The 16633-nt window shown below is 55.1% G+C and overlaps 1 protein-coding gene across 1 annotated transcript; it reads right to left on the reverse strand.

Moving 5' to 3' along the window:
• Positions 1-6068: 6068 nt before the first annotated feature.
• On the reverse strand, positions 6069-16205 carry AIRE (autoimmune regulator). The gene is made up of 14 exons (XM_066254938.1): positions 16041-16205; positions 15330-15504; positions 14916-15071; positions 14482-14556; positions 13732-13845; positions 13159-13301; positions 12919-12999; positions 11857-11972; positions 10682-10766; positions 9965-10147; positions 9164-9282; positions 8941-9043; positions 6747-6815; positions 6069-6205 (listed from the first exon to the last, which is right to left on the reverse strand). Exons 1-14 carry the CDS (start codon positions 16188-16190, stop codon positions 6125-6127), a joined length of 1650 nt encoding a protein of 549 aa, XP_066111035.1. The 5' UTR covers positions 16191-16205; the 3' UTR covers positions 6069-6124.
• Between the last annotated feature and the right edge of the window lie 428 nt (positions 16206-16633).

Raw genomic sequence — 16633 nt, forward strand, 5'->3', positions numbered from 1 at the left:
ATAATAAAGAAAGAAGCTGAGAGAAAAAAACCTATATTTTTTCCAGAAAAAACAACAATATTCCATTTTGTGAAGTATTTGGAAATAGTGCAAGAATGGGATTGGCAAGGGGAGGAAGGGGGGGCCCAGGAAATAGTGAACACAAACACAGCCCACTGTCATTTAACTGTGAAATATAAGGACACAGGAGGAACAAGCACAATGTCCAGGTAAATGAACATGAATAAGGAACCACGTGTCACCTCTGGGGTGACCAGTGTGCTGATGTGTTTGAGCATTACTTTCTTGCTTTTCTTCTAGTTTTATCAAGCCTGTGTATATTCTTTTTTTAAAAAAAAATCTTTTAATTTTTCCATTGATTTGATATAGAGGAAGAAAGATGGAGGTGGGGGAGAGAGAGAGAGAAGCATCAACTCTGTTCCACTCAGTTGTGCACTCATTGATTGCCTCTCATATGTGCCCTGACTGGGGATCAAACCCATGGTCTCTGGTGCATCAGGTTGACACATTATCCACTGGGCCACCATACCAGGTCCTGCCTTTGTATACATGATTTCACTGTGAAAAGCCAAATGGCAAATGCAATGTCACTGAGTGTTGCGAACCAACACAACTCATAATTTTGCAGGTCTTGGGTGGGAACAGTAGAGGATAGGAAGGACCCATTGCTAAGCTGATGGCTTGCAAGAGTAAGTCTCCACCCCCAAAACCTTTTATTTATATGTCAGAGAGCAAAGAAAGTCATTAGCAAATCAAAGAGAGCTCAGATACAAAGTCACATTTCAGAGGAAAACCAAGAATTCTCCCCAGAGCCCCAAAAACCCTCCACCATACATAATATCTTAACTTCACAAAACAAAGGGTAAAAAGAAAACTGCCTCCAGTCTCTTCAAGGGACATGGTGGATGGGAGGAGTAGAAACCATCAGCATCACAGCTAACATGGAGCTGTGGGGCAGGGCATGTAAATTCCCTTTACCAACTTAAACATCTGAGGTTGTGGGGAGGAGCTTAGCCTTTAGCAACCTAATCAAGCAAGTGAGGTGGGGGTGGGCGGGCAGCAAGAACCCTGTCAGCTTACTGCCAGTCCTCCACACCTCTGTCCCCCACAGATCTGAACTGCAAGGACCTTGTCAGCTTGCAGTCTCCCACAACTGAGCAAGGAAAGGCCACCATAGCCGCTGTTGGATGGAAGCTCCCAAAGGAGATGACTAGTTGGGCTGCAGTCTGGCCCGTATCCAGAGATGACAGCACTGGATACCTGCTGCTATATAAGAAAGCACCCCAAAACTCAGCTACCTAAAACAGCAGCAAACAGTTATTATCGCATAGTTTCTAAGGGCTGTGAATTTGGGAGTACCTCTCCTGGGTGGTTGTGATTCAGGATATCCCATGAGGCTGCAATCAAGACTCTAGCTGGGCTGCATCATCTGAAGGCTTAATTGGAGCTGGAGAAGGTGGTTCTGAGATGGTGCCCTCACTTGGTTCTTGACAGGAGGCCTCAGCCCCTCCCTATGTGGCCTTGCTGCAGGACTGCTTAAGCATCTTCACATCATGGCAGCTGGCTTCCCCATGCTGCACTTGAACACATGAGAGAACAAAGCAGTGCTCATTCATTCATTCACTGGCCCACTCATTCACTCAAGCACAGGGTTATTGAGACTGGGCTTGGGACAGGCGGGCTGGACACTCCACCCAAACCCAGCCCAGGAAGCTCACAGCCTGCGCATGATGGGCTGGCAGCTGTCAGCATGAAGTGGATTTGCCTTTCTGAAGTCACACTTATACAGTTATTCAGAAATTAATCAGAATGGCAGAACAATCTACAAAAGAAAAATCCTCTAGAGCCCCCTACTCTAACACAACTCCCCACTGTTCATTGTTTTCTTGCAGTATTTCTCTTTATGTGTATATAAATATACACACACTCATGTTTATATGTATACTCACAAATACACACACATGTATAGATACACACATACATGTATACATATTCTCTTTTTATATATATATTCTCCCTTCTCTCTACTGCAAGGTGGAGCAAAGTAGGTTTACAGTTGTTCATATGAAAAATAATACAATAATAAATAATAATACAAACAAACTTTTGCATAGTCAAAATTATAAACCTACCCTATATAGACTCTCTAAATACACACACACACTTTTTCTCTATAAATAAGTAGATAGGCTATACACACCTGTCTCCCTATACAGCAGCTATATAAGAAAGCACCCCAAGTATATATATATACTCCCTATACAGTATATATATATATACACATTTTCTTTATACATACATAGGTAAATAGACTAGCTACACCTCTCTACATGTATGTATGTATGTAATACCCACACACACATACACTATGTATGTATACATAGATATTATATGTTTAAATAAATATAATGTAATACTTATTTATGTTTACCCACCAGGCTTGTGCTTGTCATTCTTTTTTTTTTTTTTTTTTGTATTTTTTTTTCTTTCATTTTTCTGAAGCTGGAAACAGGGAGAGACAGTCAGACAGACTCCCGCATGCGCCCGACCGGGATCCACCCGGCACGCCCACCATGGGGCGGTGCTCTGCCCCCCAGGGGGCGATGCTCTGCCCATCCTGGGCGTCGCCATATTGCAACCAGAGCCACTCTAGCGCCTGAGGCAGAGGCCACAGAGCCATGCCCAGCGCCCGGGCCATCTTTGCTCCAATGGAGCCTTGGCTGCGGGAGGGGAAGAGAGAGACAGAGAGGAAAGCGCGGCGGAGGGGTGGAGAAGCAAATGGGCGCTTCTCCTATGTGCCCTGGCCGGGAATCGAACCCGGGTCCTCCGCACGCTAGGCCGACGCTCTACCACTGAGCCAACCGGCCAGGGCTTGTGCTTGTCATTCTTATTGTCTGAATAATACCCCAGTCTGTGGCTATAACATTATTTCTTAAAATGTTCCTTGAATTCTGGACAATTACTGCATTTTCCAAGTCTTATTTACTTATTCTGGAAGTATCATATTTGCCAATGGCCCCTGTGCCTGGCTCTGGTTGGCCTGGACTCTAGCACTGTCAACAACACATACCCGGCCCTGGAGACAGGATTCAGGAGGTGGATAGTGAACAAATACTTCCAAGGTGAAAACTGGTCACAAAAGGAACTGTGCCCTGAAGGTATGGAGAGGGGGGTAAGGCCAGAAGGCCAAAGCCTAACTGAGAGTGGGGAGCAGCCGCTGTCATCACAGGAAAGGGGTTCCTCTGTGGGATTATCTATCAGAGGCAGAGGGAGCTGCAGTAGGGCACACAAAGTGCATTGTGGGGGCCAGTCGGTTATCCACCAGCTTGGAGTCAGGTGGGCTGCTGCAGGTAGAACGGAGTGGCCTGTCCCTGGAAGCTCCGTGAGACCCCTGCCTGCAGCAGCTGCCACTGACATTCCAGAGCGGGCTATCAGAGTCCTGGGAGAATTAATGGAGGTGTGGCCTCTCAGAGCTGTCCTCAGATCACCAAGTGGACAGTCAGGTGCTGAGCGCTCTAGTTACAGGAGCGGCACGCAAGGCATGCACTCAGTCCGGTCAGGTAACGCACCGAGAGCCAGGCCTGCCTCGCTACCTTGAGTCTGAGTTTGAAATACTGTCTTTTTCTGAGCCCACTGAGCACATCCATATATATCAGGTTCTCCACCTGATTCTTAGTAATGACCCCATATCAGCCAGTCCCTCTCAGTCCCCAAACAGAACCAGGCACTGTGGGGTAGGGGCCCAGCATAAAATGAAATTTAGACCCCTTGTTCATAAATTGTTAATAACTTCAAAACAGTGGCAGCTGAACCTCCAACCTGTCAAGCAGGACATCACATTTTGATGTCTGTCTCCTAAAGAGAAGCCCAAATTTGAGGAAGTGACACTGGGCCACCAATGGGAACACTGAGTTCCCAGGGGACAGCCTCCAGGGACCTGTCTTAGAAGGATTCCGATGAAGGTGCAGTGTCCAGTTCCCCAGGACCCACCAAGTGAGACTGGGTTGTGCCAGGGCTGCACTAGGCTGAGGGGAGGGCCAGGCCCAGGTGTGTGCACAGTGATAGAGGATTTCACAGTGAGGTTGCACTGGAGGAGTGTGGACACTGATGGGCAGGATACCCTTGGCATCTGGGTTCACCCTGGTCAATTCCTGAACATGTACTCCATTGCCATGGTCCCCACCATGCTACCCCCCACTGGCTTCTGCAAATTTCATCCAGCCCTGGCTCAACCTGGGAGGAGGAGGGGCAGGGCTCAGAGTGCTGGGACCTCAGGTAGGCAGGGCCCTGCAGTTGGGGAGGGCTCCCTGCTCCATTTCCTCCTCCCCCTCTCTGGGTGAGTAAGCCTGTGCCTGCTGTGGGTGTTCCCTCCAAATCATCTTTTCTGGTCCTTACCTTCTCTGTGTCCTTCTGTGTCCAGGACCCAACCTCTAAGCTGGGACACTCCAAGTGCATTCATGGCTCCTCATTCCCTCCTGGCGTTGCTGTCTTTCCCATTGCTGCCTGCCTGGCCTGGCCCAGCCTGAAACAGCTGCTCACTCACTCATACACACCTGCTCAACCAAGCAGTATGGGGCACTTACCCAAAGCTGGTGGGACTCAGGTCCCTTCCAGGGCTAAATAGACCCTAATGAGCTGTCTCTAGGTGTGCCTGCACTTCCCCACCTCACCCTGCAGGTGATGTTTAAAGAGCCCATGTGCAGGCAAAGTAGCCCAGAGGGTCTCCAGAGGGGCTGAGTGAGCCAGCTGGACCCTATGACTCCTGAGCTGGGTCCCCTATTCCTAACTGTCACTCCCTGCCTGCGCCTCCCAGTGGGAACAAAAGCCACGTCCCAAGACAGCGAACAAGTCCTAGCTGTGCTGCCCACTCACAAGGAGACCAGTGGCTGTTCCCCTTCCTCCCAGATCTCTGACCCCCATTTGGACATTCTGCCATGGGTTCCTGCAGGTAAGGAAGCTATGCCAGCCCTTCCAGCCCATTCCACCAACAATGACCCAGCTGCTGTGCCTAACCCTAGGGACATGGCCAAGAACTAGACACAGTCCCAGGGTCGCTAGCTGCAGTACTGAAGGAGACAGACACAACCAGAAAAGAAATCGACCAGTCCAGAGGCTGGCTTCTGACTGGTGGTAGCCAAGAGGGAAATAAGACTTCCTACTGTGGCCTCTGTGCCACAATCACATGACCTCCTGTCTGTCCCATAGACACACTGGCTCCTCCCCCAGCACGCTCCTGCCCTCTGTCTCCTGTCCTGCCTCTGTGTCAGAGCAGCTACCCTGTCCGAGGCCACATTCCTCTTGTATGTGATCCATTCCTCCCACTGGAATATTCCTCCAGGACGCCATGCCCAGAAAAGTGCTCAGCACATAAAAGATCCACAAGGAGGAAGTTTTCTTGAATAAATGTCTGACTGAATGGATGAATGAGGTGGCACTGTGGCTGAGCTCTCAACACTGAGAAAACAGACTGCAAAGCACCAAGGGAAGGAAATCTGAGGAGCAGGAGCAGCCCTGCAAAGGCCTTGGGATGGGATGAGCTTGGCCCTTGTGGATCAGAGTGGGGCAGGAGCACAGTTGGGGCAGAGGCAGAGGTGGGGGGCAGGATAAAGTGTGAGGACCTGGATTTCTCTATCCCAGGGCCAAGGGCAGCACAGGAGCACTCCCGGCAGAGGCAGAGGGGGGTGCACTGTTCACTTCTCCATGTGATTTCTGCTTGCAGACATTTCTCCTCCCGTTTTGGCAAGTCCCCACCCACCCGGGCCAGCTCAACCTACACTTCAGGCACCAGAAACACAAGGCTTTAAACCCCCAAAATAAACACACTCTCCCATTGGAGAACATGTTAAAACCACACAGAAGTGACTTTAGTTGTAGCACATATGATGACTTTGTGTTTACAAAAATGGTTTGTATTTACAAGCGATGCGGACAGCACTTGGAATGTCTCAGTCCCTCCTGGCCCCAACCTGGATGGCTCCAAGGGTGCAGAAGCACGTCCCCTCTGTACCTCTCAGGGCAGAGTCATTGTATGAACAAGTGGGCACTCACAGGTCTACTGATGCAGGGATAGGGGGTCCGCTCTCATTCAGCCCCTCACCATGCGTGAGGCATATGCCCTCCTGGATCAGGAGGGGAAGGTGGGCGCCTCGGCCAGCGGACGGGACATGCTCTGGATGGCCCACTGCAAGATGCCATCAAAGGAGTGCTGCAGGACAGAGCAGAACAAGGGCACTGGGACCTGGCCAGAACCTCCAGAGGCAGGTGTGCCCACCCCACCCATACCTGGCCACCTGGCTAGGGGAATGGCTAGAGGTGCTGACTTCCTGTGAAAAGAAGATGAGGCCCCTAAAAACCATATTTTCTTCCCAGCAAACCTAGCAAACCAGGCAGAGGCCTGGGCTGAGAGCAGGAGTGAGAGACTCAGAAACAGCAGAGCTTCTGGGGTCCCTGCCCTACCCCGGGGAAAGTCAGGCCTCCAAATCAGGCTTTGGTGGTCATGTTGCTGGGGCTCTGCAGCCTCCGATCCCCCATATTCAAGCACCAGGACCCCCAAGCAGGCTAGAGGAGCAGCTTGCCTACATAGAGCGGTCAGTGCCTCATGCTGAAGCACCTTGGCCCAGGGTCTCTTAGGAGAGCTGGATCTCTTAGCCCCCTCCTGTGACTGGGGTGCTGGCTGCATTGGGGGAGGGGGAAGTAGTAAAGGACAGGTGGAGGACAGGTGCAGGCCTGGCCAAATGAAGCATTACCTCGCTCAGGAGGGACTCCAGGTCATCTCTGTGCAGAACGGGCTCGTGACCAGTAGAATCATCCCCCACCTGGAACCCAGGAAAGGCAGTCACTCCAACTCCCACGCCCCTGCTGGGGACATCCCCATGGAAACAGGACTCCTTGCAAAGGCTTCAGGAGCTGGGGGTGGGTGGCAGGTGCCAGGGCAGTGGGGGTGCTGCAGTGCTTCTTTGGGGGGGTTCTGAGAACTGAATTCCAACACCCAGCTCCTTCCAGGGGCAGTGGGCATAGGCAGGGTGTGAGTGAGCTTGGGACTGTTTGCCCAGGGCCCTACACCTGCAGAAGCTGGCAACCCTGAGCCCCCAGGCCTGTCTGCCTCTACATGCCGCGTGTGGCCCTCTGGGGAATGGAGGTGACTTAGAGAACTCTGTCGCTGATGGAAAACTGAAGCCCAGAGAGGAAAGTGCCTATTCCAGCGCCAGCCATTCAACCATCCAACAAGCATGACTAGGGCCAACCATGCCCCTTGGCAAGGGGCCAGAGCAGGGAATGAAGCTCCTGGTTAAGAGGGAAGAAGTCCACACTAAGTAGAACCAAGTGAAATTTCTGGGTTTATAGCTCAAAACAGCCAAATGTCAGCACTTAAAACGGGGCAGGTGTGATAAACACAGGCCCTGCCAGATGCCACCAGCCCTGGGTGCTTGAAGGAGGAGCATAGCCCCAAGGTGTGCAGGAGCTGTCAGGAAAGAGTCTGGGCCACAGTCATGTGACTGTGCCTGGGGGAGAGGGGCAAAGGGAGCTGCAACTTTTTACTCCAAAATGGCATCACACTTTACATTACGTTGAAAAGGTTCTTTTCTGTTAAGAGAAAAGAACCCAGGTCTCAACAAAGGAAGCTTATTCTGGAGGGAGGCACCCCTCCTGGGAGACCCACCCCTCAAGACTGCCTGGAGGAGGAGGTCTTGAGCTGGTTTGGTCACACTTTGTGGATGGATAGGAACTATGAGAGAGGCTTCCAGCAGGAACAGGGCCCAGGCAGCTGTAAGCCCTGCCATGTGGCCTCATGAGGCCCCTCCTGGGCAGAGCCTTGATGCCGTGCCTGGGGTACCATCTCCCATGAAGTGTGTTGGATAGCATGGCTAAGGCTAGAAAACAGGATGAACTTGGGTGGGGGCAGGACTTGTCACCGCCCCTGGGGCCCCAAAGATTTCTCCAGGCCAGGGATGTGGTCAGGAAGGCCTTTGTATAGGGTACCAGGGAAGAAGCACCACCCTCTGGAGGCTCCACCAGGGACCCCCGAACCCCCCCCCCCCCCCAGGTTCTGAGGGACCTGGGTGACTGCTGTTCAGCTGCCGGGGGCCTTGGCTGCATTTTCTCCTGGACAAATGAGGATGGAGAGTTACTTCTTCCCAGGGACTTCTGGCTGGCAGGATGGGGCCAGAAAGGGTCCCAACCCAGGACTTGCTGGAGGATTAGGGTGTGTACGGAAATGGGTTTCTACAGAAAGTAACCTCACAGGGTGATCTGATCATAAATTCCTAACTGGGCAGGTCATGCTGCGTAGACACAAGCAAATAACTGCTTCCGTAAAAGACTTTTCTTTGCCTTAAACCAGTCCTATCCATTGCTTCTGTGCACCAAAACTGACACACCTTTGAAACGTCCCTGTCGCCCTCAAAAGAGCACTTAATCTTAACTATCCTGTAATCTCTGCCTTGCTTTCTCCCTCCTCCCGGTAATCTTCCTTACATCCCTCTTTAACTTCAAACGCAGAAAATAAACTGAAAATGTATTCCTCAGTCTGTTGAGATCTTGCCTCCCGGGTATCCTCTGTTCGACTTATATCCATTTTTATAAAAATTCTCTATAAATTTGAACTTCCTTTGTGGCTAGGGGTAGATTACACGAGTAGGTCACCGTCGGTCATCGCGAGTTTGTGCTCACCCCACTGTGGTGCCTCCTTTCCGCTCTCCGCTCACCCCAATTCGCCCGGCACTCCCAGACTGGGAGAGGCGCTGAGGATTAGGGGAGCTCAGGGCACAAACGAGCATCCAACCTGTGACTTCGACTCACCAATACTTAGGTGGATTTTCTTTTAAAATGGATTTAAATGGTTCAAATCCGCGAAACTGATGCCCCGAGACTGCTCTCGAGCTGCGCTCCCCTCACATCTCAACCCCGCGGACTTCCCCTCTGCCCACTGCGGGCACTAACCTTGGCGGACGCGGGAGCCTGGCGGGCTGGATTCTGGGCGGACGCCCCCTCCCCGGGGGTCGGGGCGGGGTCTCCGGAGCAGGATCTGCAGCGCAAGACAGCCCTTCGCAGAGCAGAGGGCAGGTTGGGAGTTGCCCGGCCTTGGCTGGAGATTGTGGGGTGTAGGGATGGTCTCTCGCGGCGCTACAGAGGTCGTCTCCCGCCCCCTGGCCACCGCACTCACCCGGGCAGAGCGCCGAAGGGAAAGTGGCAGCGCCAGTGGAAGGCAGCGGCGCAGTGCGCGCACCGCAGCGCGTCTGTGCTGTCCCCGCACACTCCGCATCGCGCACCGGACGCCGGGCCCTGCGGGGCAGATGGCACCGTGACCTGAGGCCGGAATGGGCGTACTACAGACCCTGCGCCCTCTGCCCTACTCCAGGGACCTTGCGGTGCTGGACGGGGGACGCGGGGTGGGGGGGGGGGGTGGGGAGGAGAGGGGAGGTTTGGGGATCCCAGCGCCGGGGGGCAGGGACCCTTTGCATCGTTGAGCTGAAGCCCGGAGAAACCAGGTGCCCTCCCTTTCTCCTCCTTGGTGAGTCTGGACCCCCTTCAAAGATGATCAAGTGATCCCTGGAATGGCATGAGGAACTGGGGTACCTGGGGACTCCCCAAAATGCCATTCCATCCCTTTTTATATTATCCTGACTCTTTTAAGGGTGGGGTGGGGGTTTCAGGAACAATTAAAGAATGTCTCACCCCTGCAGGAATCCCTCCAGGAATCCTCTCCCCCAGCCCCTCCAGAGGCCCCCACCTTGTTCTGGGTGCTCTCCCACAGTACCCAGCCCCTGTGCCTCCTTCCAGCTTCTTCCCACCTGTCCTCCCCATGGCCAGTCTGGCTGCTCCTGGCAGAGACCACCTCTGAGCCCTGACCCCTCACCTCCATTAGACTCCTGTCCTCTTTCCCGCTGTGTGTCTCTCCTGTTTCGGGCTGCCCTGCAGATCCTGAGTTCCCTGAAAGCAGGCGCCCAGCCCCCAGCCCCCTCACCTGCTGCACCTCAGGGCCCACACATAACATGGGGTGTAGGGCTGACGGGTCCAGTACAGGCAGGGATGCTGCCGAAGGTGGGGTCAGCAGGTGCTTGTAGGTGACAGCCATGTCTATCCCAGCCTGGGGATCCCTGAGAAGTCTCTTCACCTCCTCTCCTGAGGACCTCAGTCCCAGGATGACCTGGAGCCAGAGGCCCAGTGCTCAGAGGGTCTGCAGAGGACTTGCCCAGCACCACCCAGGGAGTTAGTGACTGCTGGGAACTGGGGGCTGATGTTGTGAAAGGAACTGCACACTGGGTTGAAAGGCCTGGGTGCAGTCCCAGCTCTCTGGTCCTCAGCCCCCTACCCTTTCCCAATATAAAAATGGGGTGTCCTGGGGCCTCCGGGACTGTCAGAGTAAACACTCCATCTACATCCAGGCGTGTATCGTATCCTTCATGTCTTAGTTGCAACAGACACTAAAACATTTTTGGGTGGACATTATTAGTGGTCAAAGTATTGGACTGAAAGAGCCCCCCCATGTCTGGGCACTGAGAAACAGGGCCACTGTAAGGGCAGCTACCCGGTAGCTGGCACCCCCTCAGGCCCCATTGTAGAAAATCAAATGGATGTGGCTAGGCCAGGGCAGGGGGGCATGGTTCAATTATAGGGCAGGCCTGACCCACAGGAATGACAAGCAGGCAGCACTCCAGGTGCGCAGAGGGCCTTTGCTTACCGGTGTCTCTGCAGGCAGCTCCTCAGACCTGGGCAGGTCACGCTGAGCTCTTCCCTGGAGGCAGCTGGAGCACCTCCAGGTCCCACTGCTCTTGTTGTTATCGACCAGAGGCATGCAGGACAAGACAGAGGGTTTGCTAGATTCCCAAACCCAAAGGGAATCTAGCCTGAGAGCTCCTTCAAGTCACCCTTTCCTTTCATAGATGGGGAAACTAAGGCCCAGGCAGGAAGTGGGCAGAGCTACAAGGAAGGGCCTGCTTAGCTAGTCAGCAGAAGAGCCAAGGATGCTCAATATTTACCACTGGGGGGTGGCCCTCACCAACATGGTCAGTATCCCTCAGTATGCTTCTCTGATAAGCCCCAAGAGTGCCCAACATGCACACACACAGCTGTCATGGCTGGCTATCATGGGCCTGAACTGCAAGTGGGGTCTCCCTAGCCTGGGATGTTTATACCCCTGGCCCCCCACACTCCATGAGTGAGATGGTGCCCTGTAGAAGGGAGCCAGGCAAGGGCACGAAGGAAGAGAATGGAAGAATGACAGTGTCGGTGAAGAGCTGAACAAATGACCTGTCCAAACCACCTCGTTTTAATGCAGAAGCATCTAAAGCTTAGAAAGATGTGACCTGGTCAAGGTCACACAGTGAGCAGGGGCAGAGCCAGGGCTACAACTCTGCCCAGGCCCTCCCTGCATACACCATGACCTGTGAGCATAGGTGGTAGAGGGCAGGGCTCTCCAGTTGGGCTGGGGAGGGGGGACACCAAGAGGTAGACCAGCCCTTAAGGTGCAGCTCTGTGCCCTCTGGGCTCCGTGACTCTGACTTTGCTGTGGGGGGAAGGGGTCAGGTGCTCATGGGAGTTTGCCTGGGAGTGAGATGAGGCAGGCCGGCCACTTTTTGCCTCCATCCTCCATTCTGCTTCACTACCTTGAGGGCCCTGCTGACCAGGCTGGGGACAGTGGGGCCACTCAGGGAAGAGGAGTGGGAGTCGCCCAGGCCCCAGCCCCACTGCCTAGTGACCTGAACCAAGGCTCCCTCGAAGATGGGCCTCCCTTCCCACCTGTGGAGCAAGGAGACTTCTAGGCTGCCTCCCACTCAGGGTCAGTGGGTGCAGATGGCTATGAAGCCAGGTGGGGGTAGGATAGGTGCTGCGGAGGTGACCAGCATCCACGCTCACCTGGGGATTTCCTGGAGTGGTGGGGATAAGCAGGCCAGATGGAAGGCTCGGGGGCAGCCATCACAGCAGATGAGCTCCCCACCATCCCTGCACACTGCACACTCGTCCTCATTCTTCTGACGCAGAAAGACACCACATGCCCTGGGGGATGGGGGTGGAGCCCAGCCTCCCAAAGAACCCCCAGACCAGCTCCACTGCCGGGCCCCCAGGGCTACCCAGGTCCCCTGGCCTGCTCCACTGCTGGCAGATGCCTGCTTCCCAGCCGGCCCAAGATCCTTTCCATTTCTGAGACTCTAGTCCCTGCCCACCTCCCAGATTTATCTCTCTTGGGAAGAACAGACCTTTAGAAATCCAGGTTTCTCATGGGCACCTGTGCTCCAGGCAGTCCCTGGACTGCATGCCCACACTCATGCTGCCCCTTCCTCACAGGGCAAAGAGGGGTAAATCCAGTGGTGTTCCTGTTGGCCCTGGGCACTCACTGTCCCCTCCACCTGGGGCCTCCAGTCTATTCTGCCCTTGCCTGCATAGTGCTCACCATGCCCTTCCTGATGCCACCTTCCCTAGAAACCTCCTGAACTGCCAGGCTGGGCAGCCCTGCACAGCAATGAGCACACTCATTTTAACAATCCTCCTGACCCCGCCATCCGGGAGCTGGCACGGGTCCAGCTAGCTCCCGGATGCCCAGGCCCAGATAGTGCCTGGTGTGTAGGAATTGGAGTCTGTGACTAGTTCTGCCTCATTAAGAAACAGTGCTGGGAGCCCAAGGATGTGTTTGGCACTCAGGTTACCATCCGCGGGCCAACTGTGAGACAAGAAACAGCTGGCACCTGGACCAAACGCCTTGGTTTTAAAAGCCTGGGAGGACTCACTTTCTCAGACTTATTTGAATGTTTACAATTTTGTGTTATCAGAAAAAAAGATACTGTTGACAAAAAGAGGTCCACCATGTGAACAGGAGCTTAGGCCTTGTCCTGCAGTCATTGGAGTCAATGCCCTGGACAAGTGGCAAGCCCTCAGGGTTGTGGAGATGAGGGGCACCCTCCGCCCATGTCTGGGAGTTACCTGCTGGAGCTGGGGCTCACTGGAGAGGGTAGGAGATGCTGGGACCTTGCCCTGCTGGCCTACCCTTGGGTCCCCTCCAGCCTGCTGGGGAGAAGATGGGGTCAACAACAAGGGAGGCATCCCAGCAGGGAGCTCCCAGCCATAGGCAGCATTCCTGGCCCAGAGGCAATGCTGCTGCCACTGTGTGTCCTGGGAGTGGGTGCCGAGGGGCCTCCCCAGGGACAGTCGGGCAGGGCTTACAGGGGCAGCAACCTGGGTCCCCTTTGCTCGGTCCAGGGTCTTCAGGCCACTGCTGCTGCGGGCTTTGTTCTTCCCCCCGCAGGGGTCTTCAAACTTGCTGGGCGTGTATACCCCCCCAACCTTGATGCACTTCTGGGTGCCACCTGGGAGGAGATATTGACTGACCTGGCTGCCTGCCCAGCTGGCCCTGCTCAGCCACGCTGCAGGCCCAGGCCAACGGCCAGCAGATGGCAGAGAGACCCTAAGCCATACAGCTGGATGCTCTTCCCTCCACCTGCCCCAGTCAGGTCTGAGGCCAGGGTCCTAGGCATGGGAGGGTTCTCAGATTCATGTCTACCTGGAATGTTAGTATGGGGTTTTATTTAAGTATGGTTGTTGCAGATATAATTAATTTAAATGGGCTCACACTGGATCCCTCCCCTACAGGGAGCCCTTAGTGCCCCGCCTGCCCCTCCAATCCAGCAGAACTAGAGGAATGCTGTGGCCTCATCCATGGTCATGTCTGTTCTGGGGCCATGAGAGAGCTAAGGGGGGTGTGGCCACCAGAGAGCCCAGGGGCCAGCGCCATCTAACCTGACTCAAACACCTGCTGGATAAGGATCCCCTCCACAGCCCCGCAGCCTCCTGGGACATCCCCAGATGACACAGCCATGGCTCTCTGGACTGAAGCAGACATAGTCTGAATTCCTGGGGAAGGGAATGGGGGTCTTTCATCAGGAAAATAGTTCCTGTGTACCCTCCTTCTCCATTCTGGCACTGCGGAGCAAGAGGCATCTGGGCACCAGAATCCTTCTTTTTTTTGCTCAGGGCAGGCCTCAGAGGGGGCCCAGCCCCTCCACACACAGACAGGCAGCCTATTTGTCAGAGCAGAGACCAGCTGTGTGTGTGTAGGCACACGTGCGTGCACCAACTGAACACAGAAGGTAGGAATGAACAGGGACTCCTGAGATACTACCCTGGGCTGTGCTAGGAAGTAGGCAGATAACCCAGGACCTGCCCCCCTAGGTCAGTACCAGGTGACCGCAGGGGGTCTCTGAGGTCCTGTGTTCTGGGGTAGGAAAGGGACAGAAAAAGGCATCCAGTTAAGGCACCAGGGAGGATTCTCTGGAGGAAGCACAGTTCAGATGGCCTTAAAAGACCGGCACAGGAGGGTTGATCCAAGTCATGCCCTCTTTCCCGATTGTGGCTTTGGGTGAGATGCCAGCATGGTCCCAGGTCCCAGGACAGGCCCTCAGAGGACAGACCCCCCCCACCTCCCTGGATCCCCTTGACCCTGACCCCTTTGACCCTGGCCCAGGAACAGGTGTCCTGAGGCCTGCTCACCATTCCCCAGTGGGAGGCGCTGTGGCTCTGTGGTGTTCTCCTGCTTCTTGGGCGCCTTGGCCTTCGCCTGAGAGCCTGTAGGGGGAGCCGGTCCTGCTCTCCACTCCAGGGCCAGTTGGCCAGCAGAGTGGAAAGCACAGGGTGGGAAGTGGTCTTCCAACTCCCGTGGGTCCCCTTGATTTACAGGGCTCTGGTGTCCACATCAGTGAAAAGGAAGTGGCACCCACCTGCCTATTTCACGGGCACTGGGGCAACCTCCAGTGTGTCCACTAAGCACCCAAAGGGGACCTCTGCTGCCCCCTGCCAAGCTGGCTTCTGCTGATCACGTGGGACAAATGTTCTCAGAAACAGTTGGGGAGGGGGTGTGGTGGTTGGGGATGGGTGTAGGACTCCTAGGGGGACCTTTAGCCAGACCTGCTCCTCAAAATATGTACCTGGGCTGGAGGTACCCCTCGGGGACAGGGCTATGGGTGGGGCAGTCCGAGGTTCCTCCAGGGCCTTCCTCTTGGTTGGGGGTCTGGGCAGCGGCCCTGTGGTCTTGGGGCCAGCAGGGGGCTTCCTCCCCTTCCGGGGCTGGCTGAGATCCACATCTACAGGGCAGGCACAGAAATAAGACTAGGCCTCAAGCCCAGAACTGACACCCAGGCAAGTTGGGCAATGCCTCCAGCCCCTGCCTCTTAGAACTTAAGGTTGTCATGGTGATACCCAAGTCTCCCTAACCCAACCTCCCCACTCTTCCTTGTTACAGTCCGCCGGGGCTCAGCAGCATGACCCAGGAACCTCAATCTCCAGAGAGGGAGGCTAATCCACTGGAACGCCAACCTTTAGCCCCAGCCCAGAGCTCTCACCCTTGGGGAAGCTGTCTAGGATGGGCTGCAGCCGGGCATATCTCTCTAGGTTGTAATCCTTGAAGAGAACCCTCCAGAAGTCCAGGATGACAGCCGCATCCTGGGTCAGGAGCCAGGAGAGGAGTGCATGAAAAGCCTGTGGGCAGCTTTCCTTCTCCTTCAGACGCAGTGTCTCCTGAAGCAAGAGCAGAGAGTGGGGGGCCCTGCCTGTGCTTCCCCAGTACCCTGCTTCCTCCCGCTTCCACAGTGGGACTAGAGGGTGGATGCCAACCCAGAGGAGGCTGCTGGAGACCTGGGCATCATGTCCATTCCTTGACTTGGAGAAGGCTTCAGGATGGCATGGGGGTGCTGGGATAAGGGGGGCTCACTTGGAGCTCATCATAGGGGAGCATGCATCTGGCTTGGACATAGGCGTGGGGAGGGCTGGAAGAGGGCTTTAGGGATCTGCGTTGGGTGCACATCTGGAACTTGTCCTGGAAACTCTCCCATAAACTGTTGGCTGGGGCTTGGAGAGGGCTAGGGCATTGGGGGCGTGGGCCAACCTCTAACTTGTCCTGGAGACCATCTATCTGGCTGTGGGCGGGGCGTTGAGTGAGGAATTAAAAACCAAGAGTAGGGAGGGGCGGGGGCAGTTTCACCTGGTAATACTCTTCCCAGCGCTAATCCTGGAGCCTGGGCGGGGCATGTGTGGGGTCGGAATTGGTGGCCCACCTGGAACTTGTCCTCCGGCACCACGTCGTGGTCGGCCAGCGCGTGCAGAAGCGGGAAGGCGCTGTCCACCGCCACGGCGATCTCGGTGCGGTGCAGCCTCAAGAAGCGGCGCAGCGGCGCGTCCCCGCCGGTGCGGACCTCGCCAGCCATTGCGGGGTCCGGGGGCGCGGGTCTGGGAGCCCCCACTCCCCGCCTGGGGTCCCGCGGCCACGGGGTGCCGCCGGGCTTATGGAATGTCTGTGCCGTGTCTGCTTCGCGCTCTCCCAGCCCCGCCAGACACTCTTGCCGGCACCTCTGCGGGGCTGAGTGCAGCCGATGCTGGGTCCCTATTATACCGGACTCCTCACCGAAAGAGCGAAGGCTGTGCTGCCTGGCCCAAAGCCAATCAGGGCCCGGGGGAGCGTCCCGAGGGGCAGGACTGGAAACTTCTGTAACTGAGTAAAACACAAGGCTGTCCACCTGCCAGCCCCCACCCTGCACCTGTCAGCAGTCTGTCGGTTTGTCTTTCCTTTGCAAAGGAAGCTTCTTGATCAGTGTTCCCAGTCCCCTCACTCATGAGGGCTCAGCCTCAGTAAAGCAAAGCCACTTCATGT

This window comes from Saccopteryx bilineata, chromosome 2 (assembly GCF_036850765.1).
Source record: "Saccopteryx bilineata isolate mSacBil1 chromosome 2, mSacBil1_pri_phased_curated, whole genome shotgun sequence".
Classification (NCBI taxonomy): Eukaryota; Metazoa; Chordata; class Mammalia; order Chiroptera; family Emballonuridae; genus Saccopteryx; species Saccopteryx bilineata.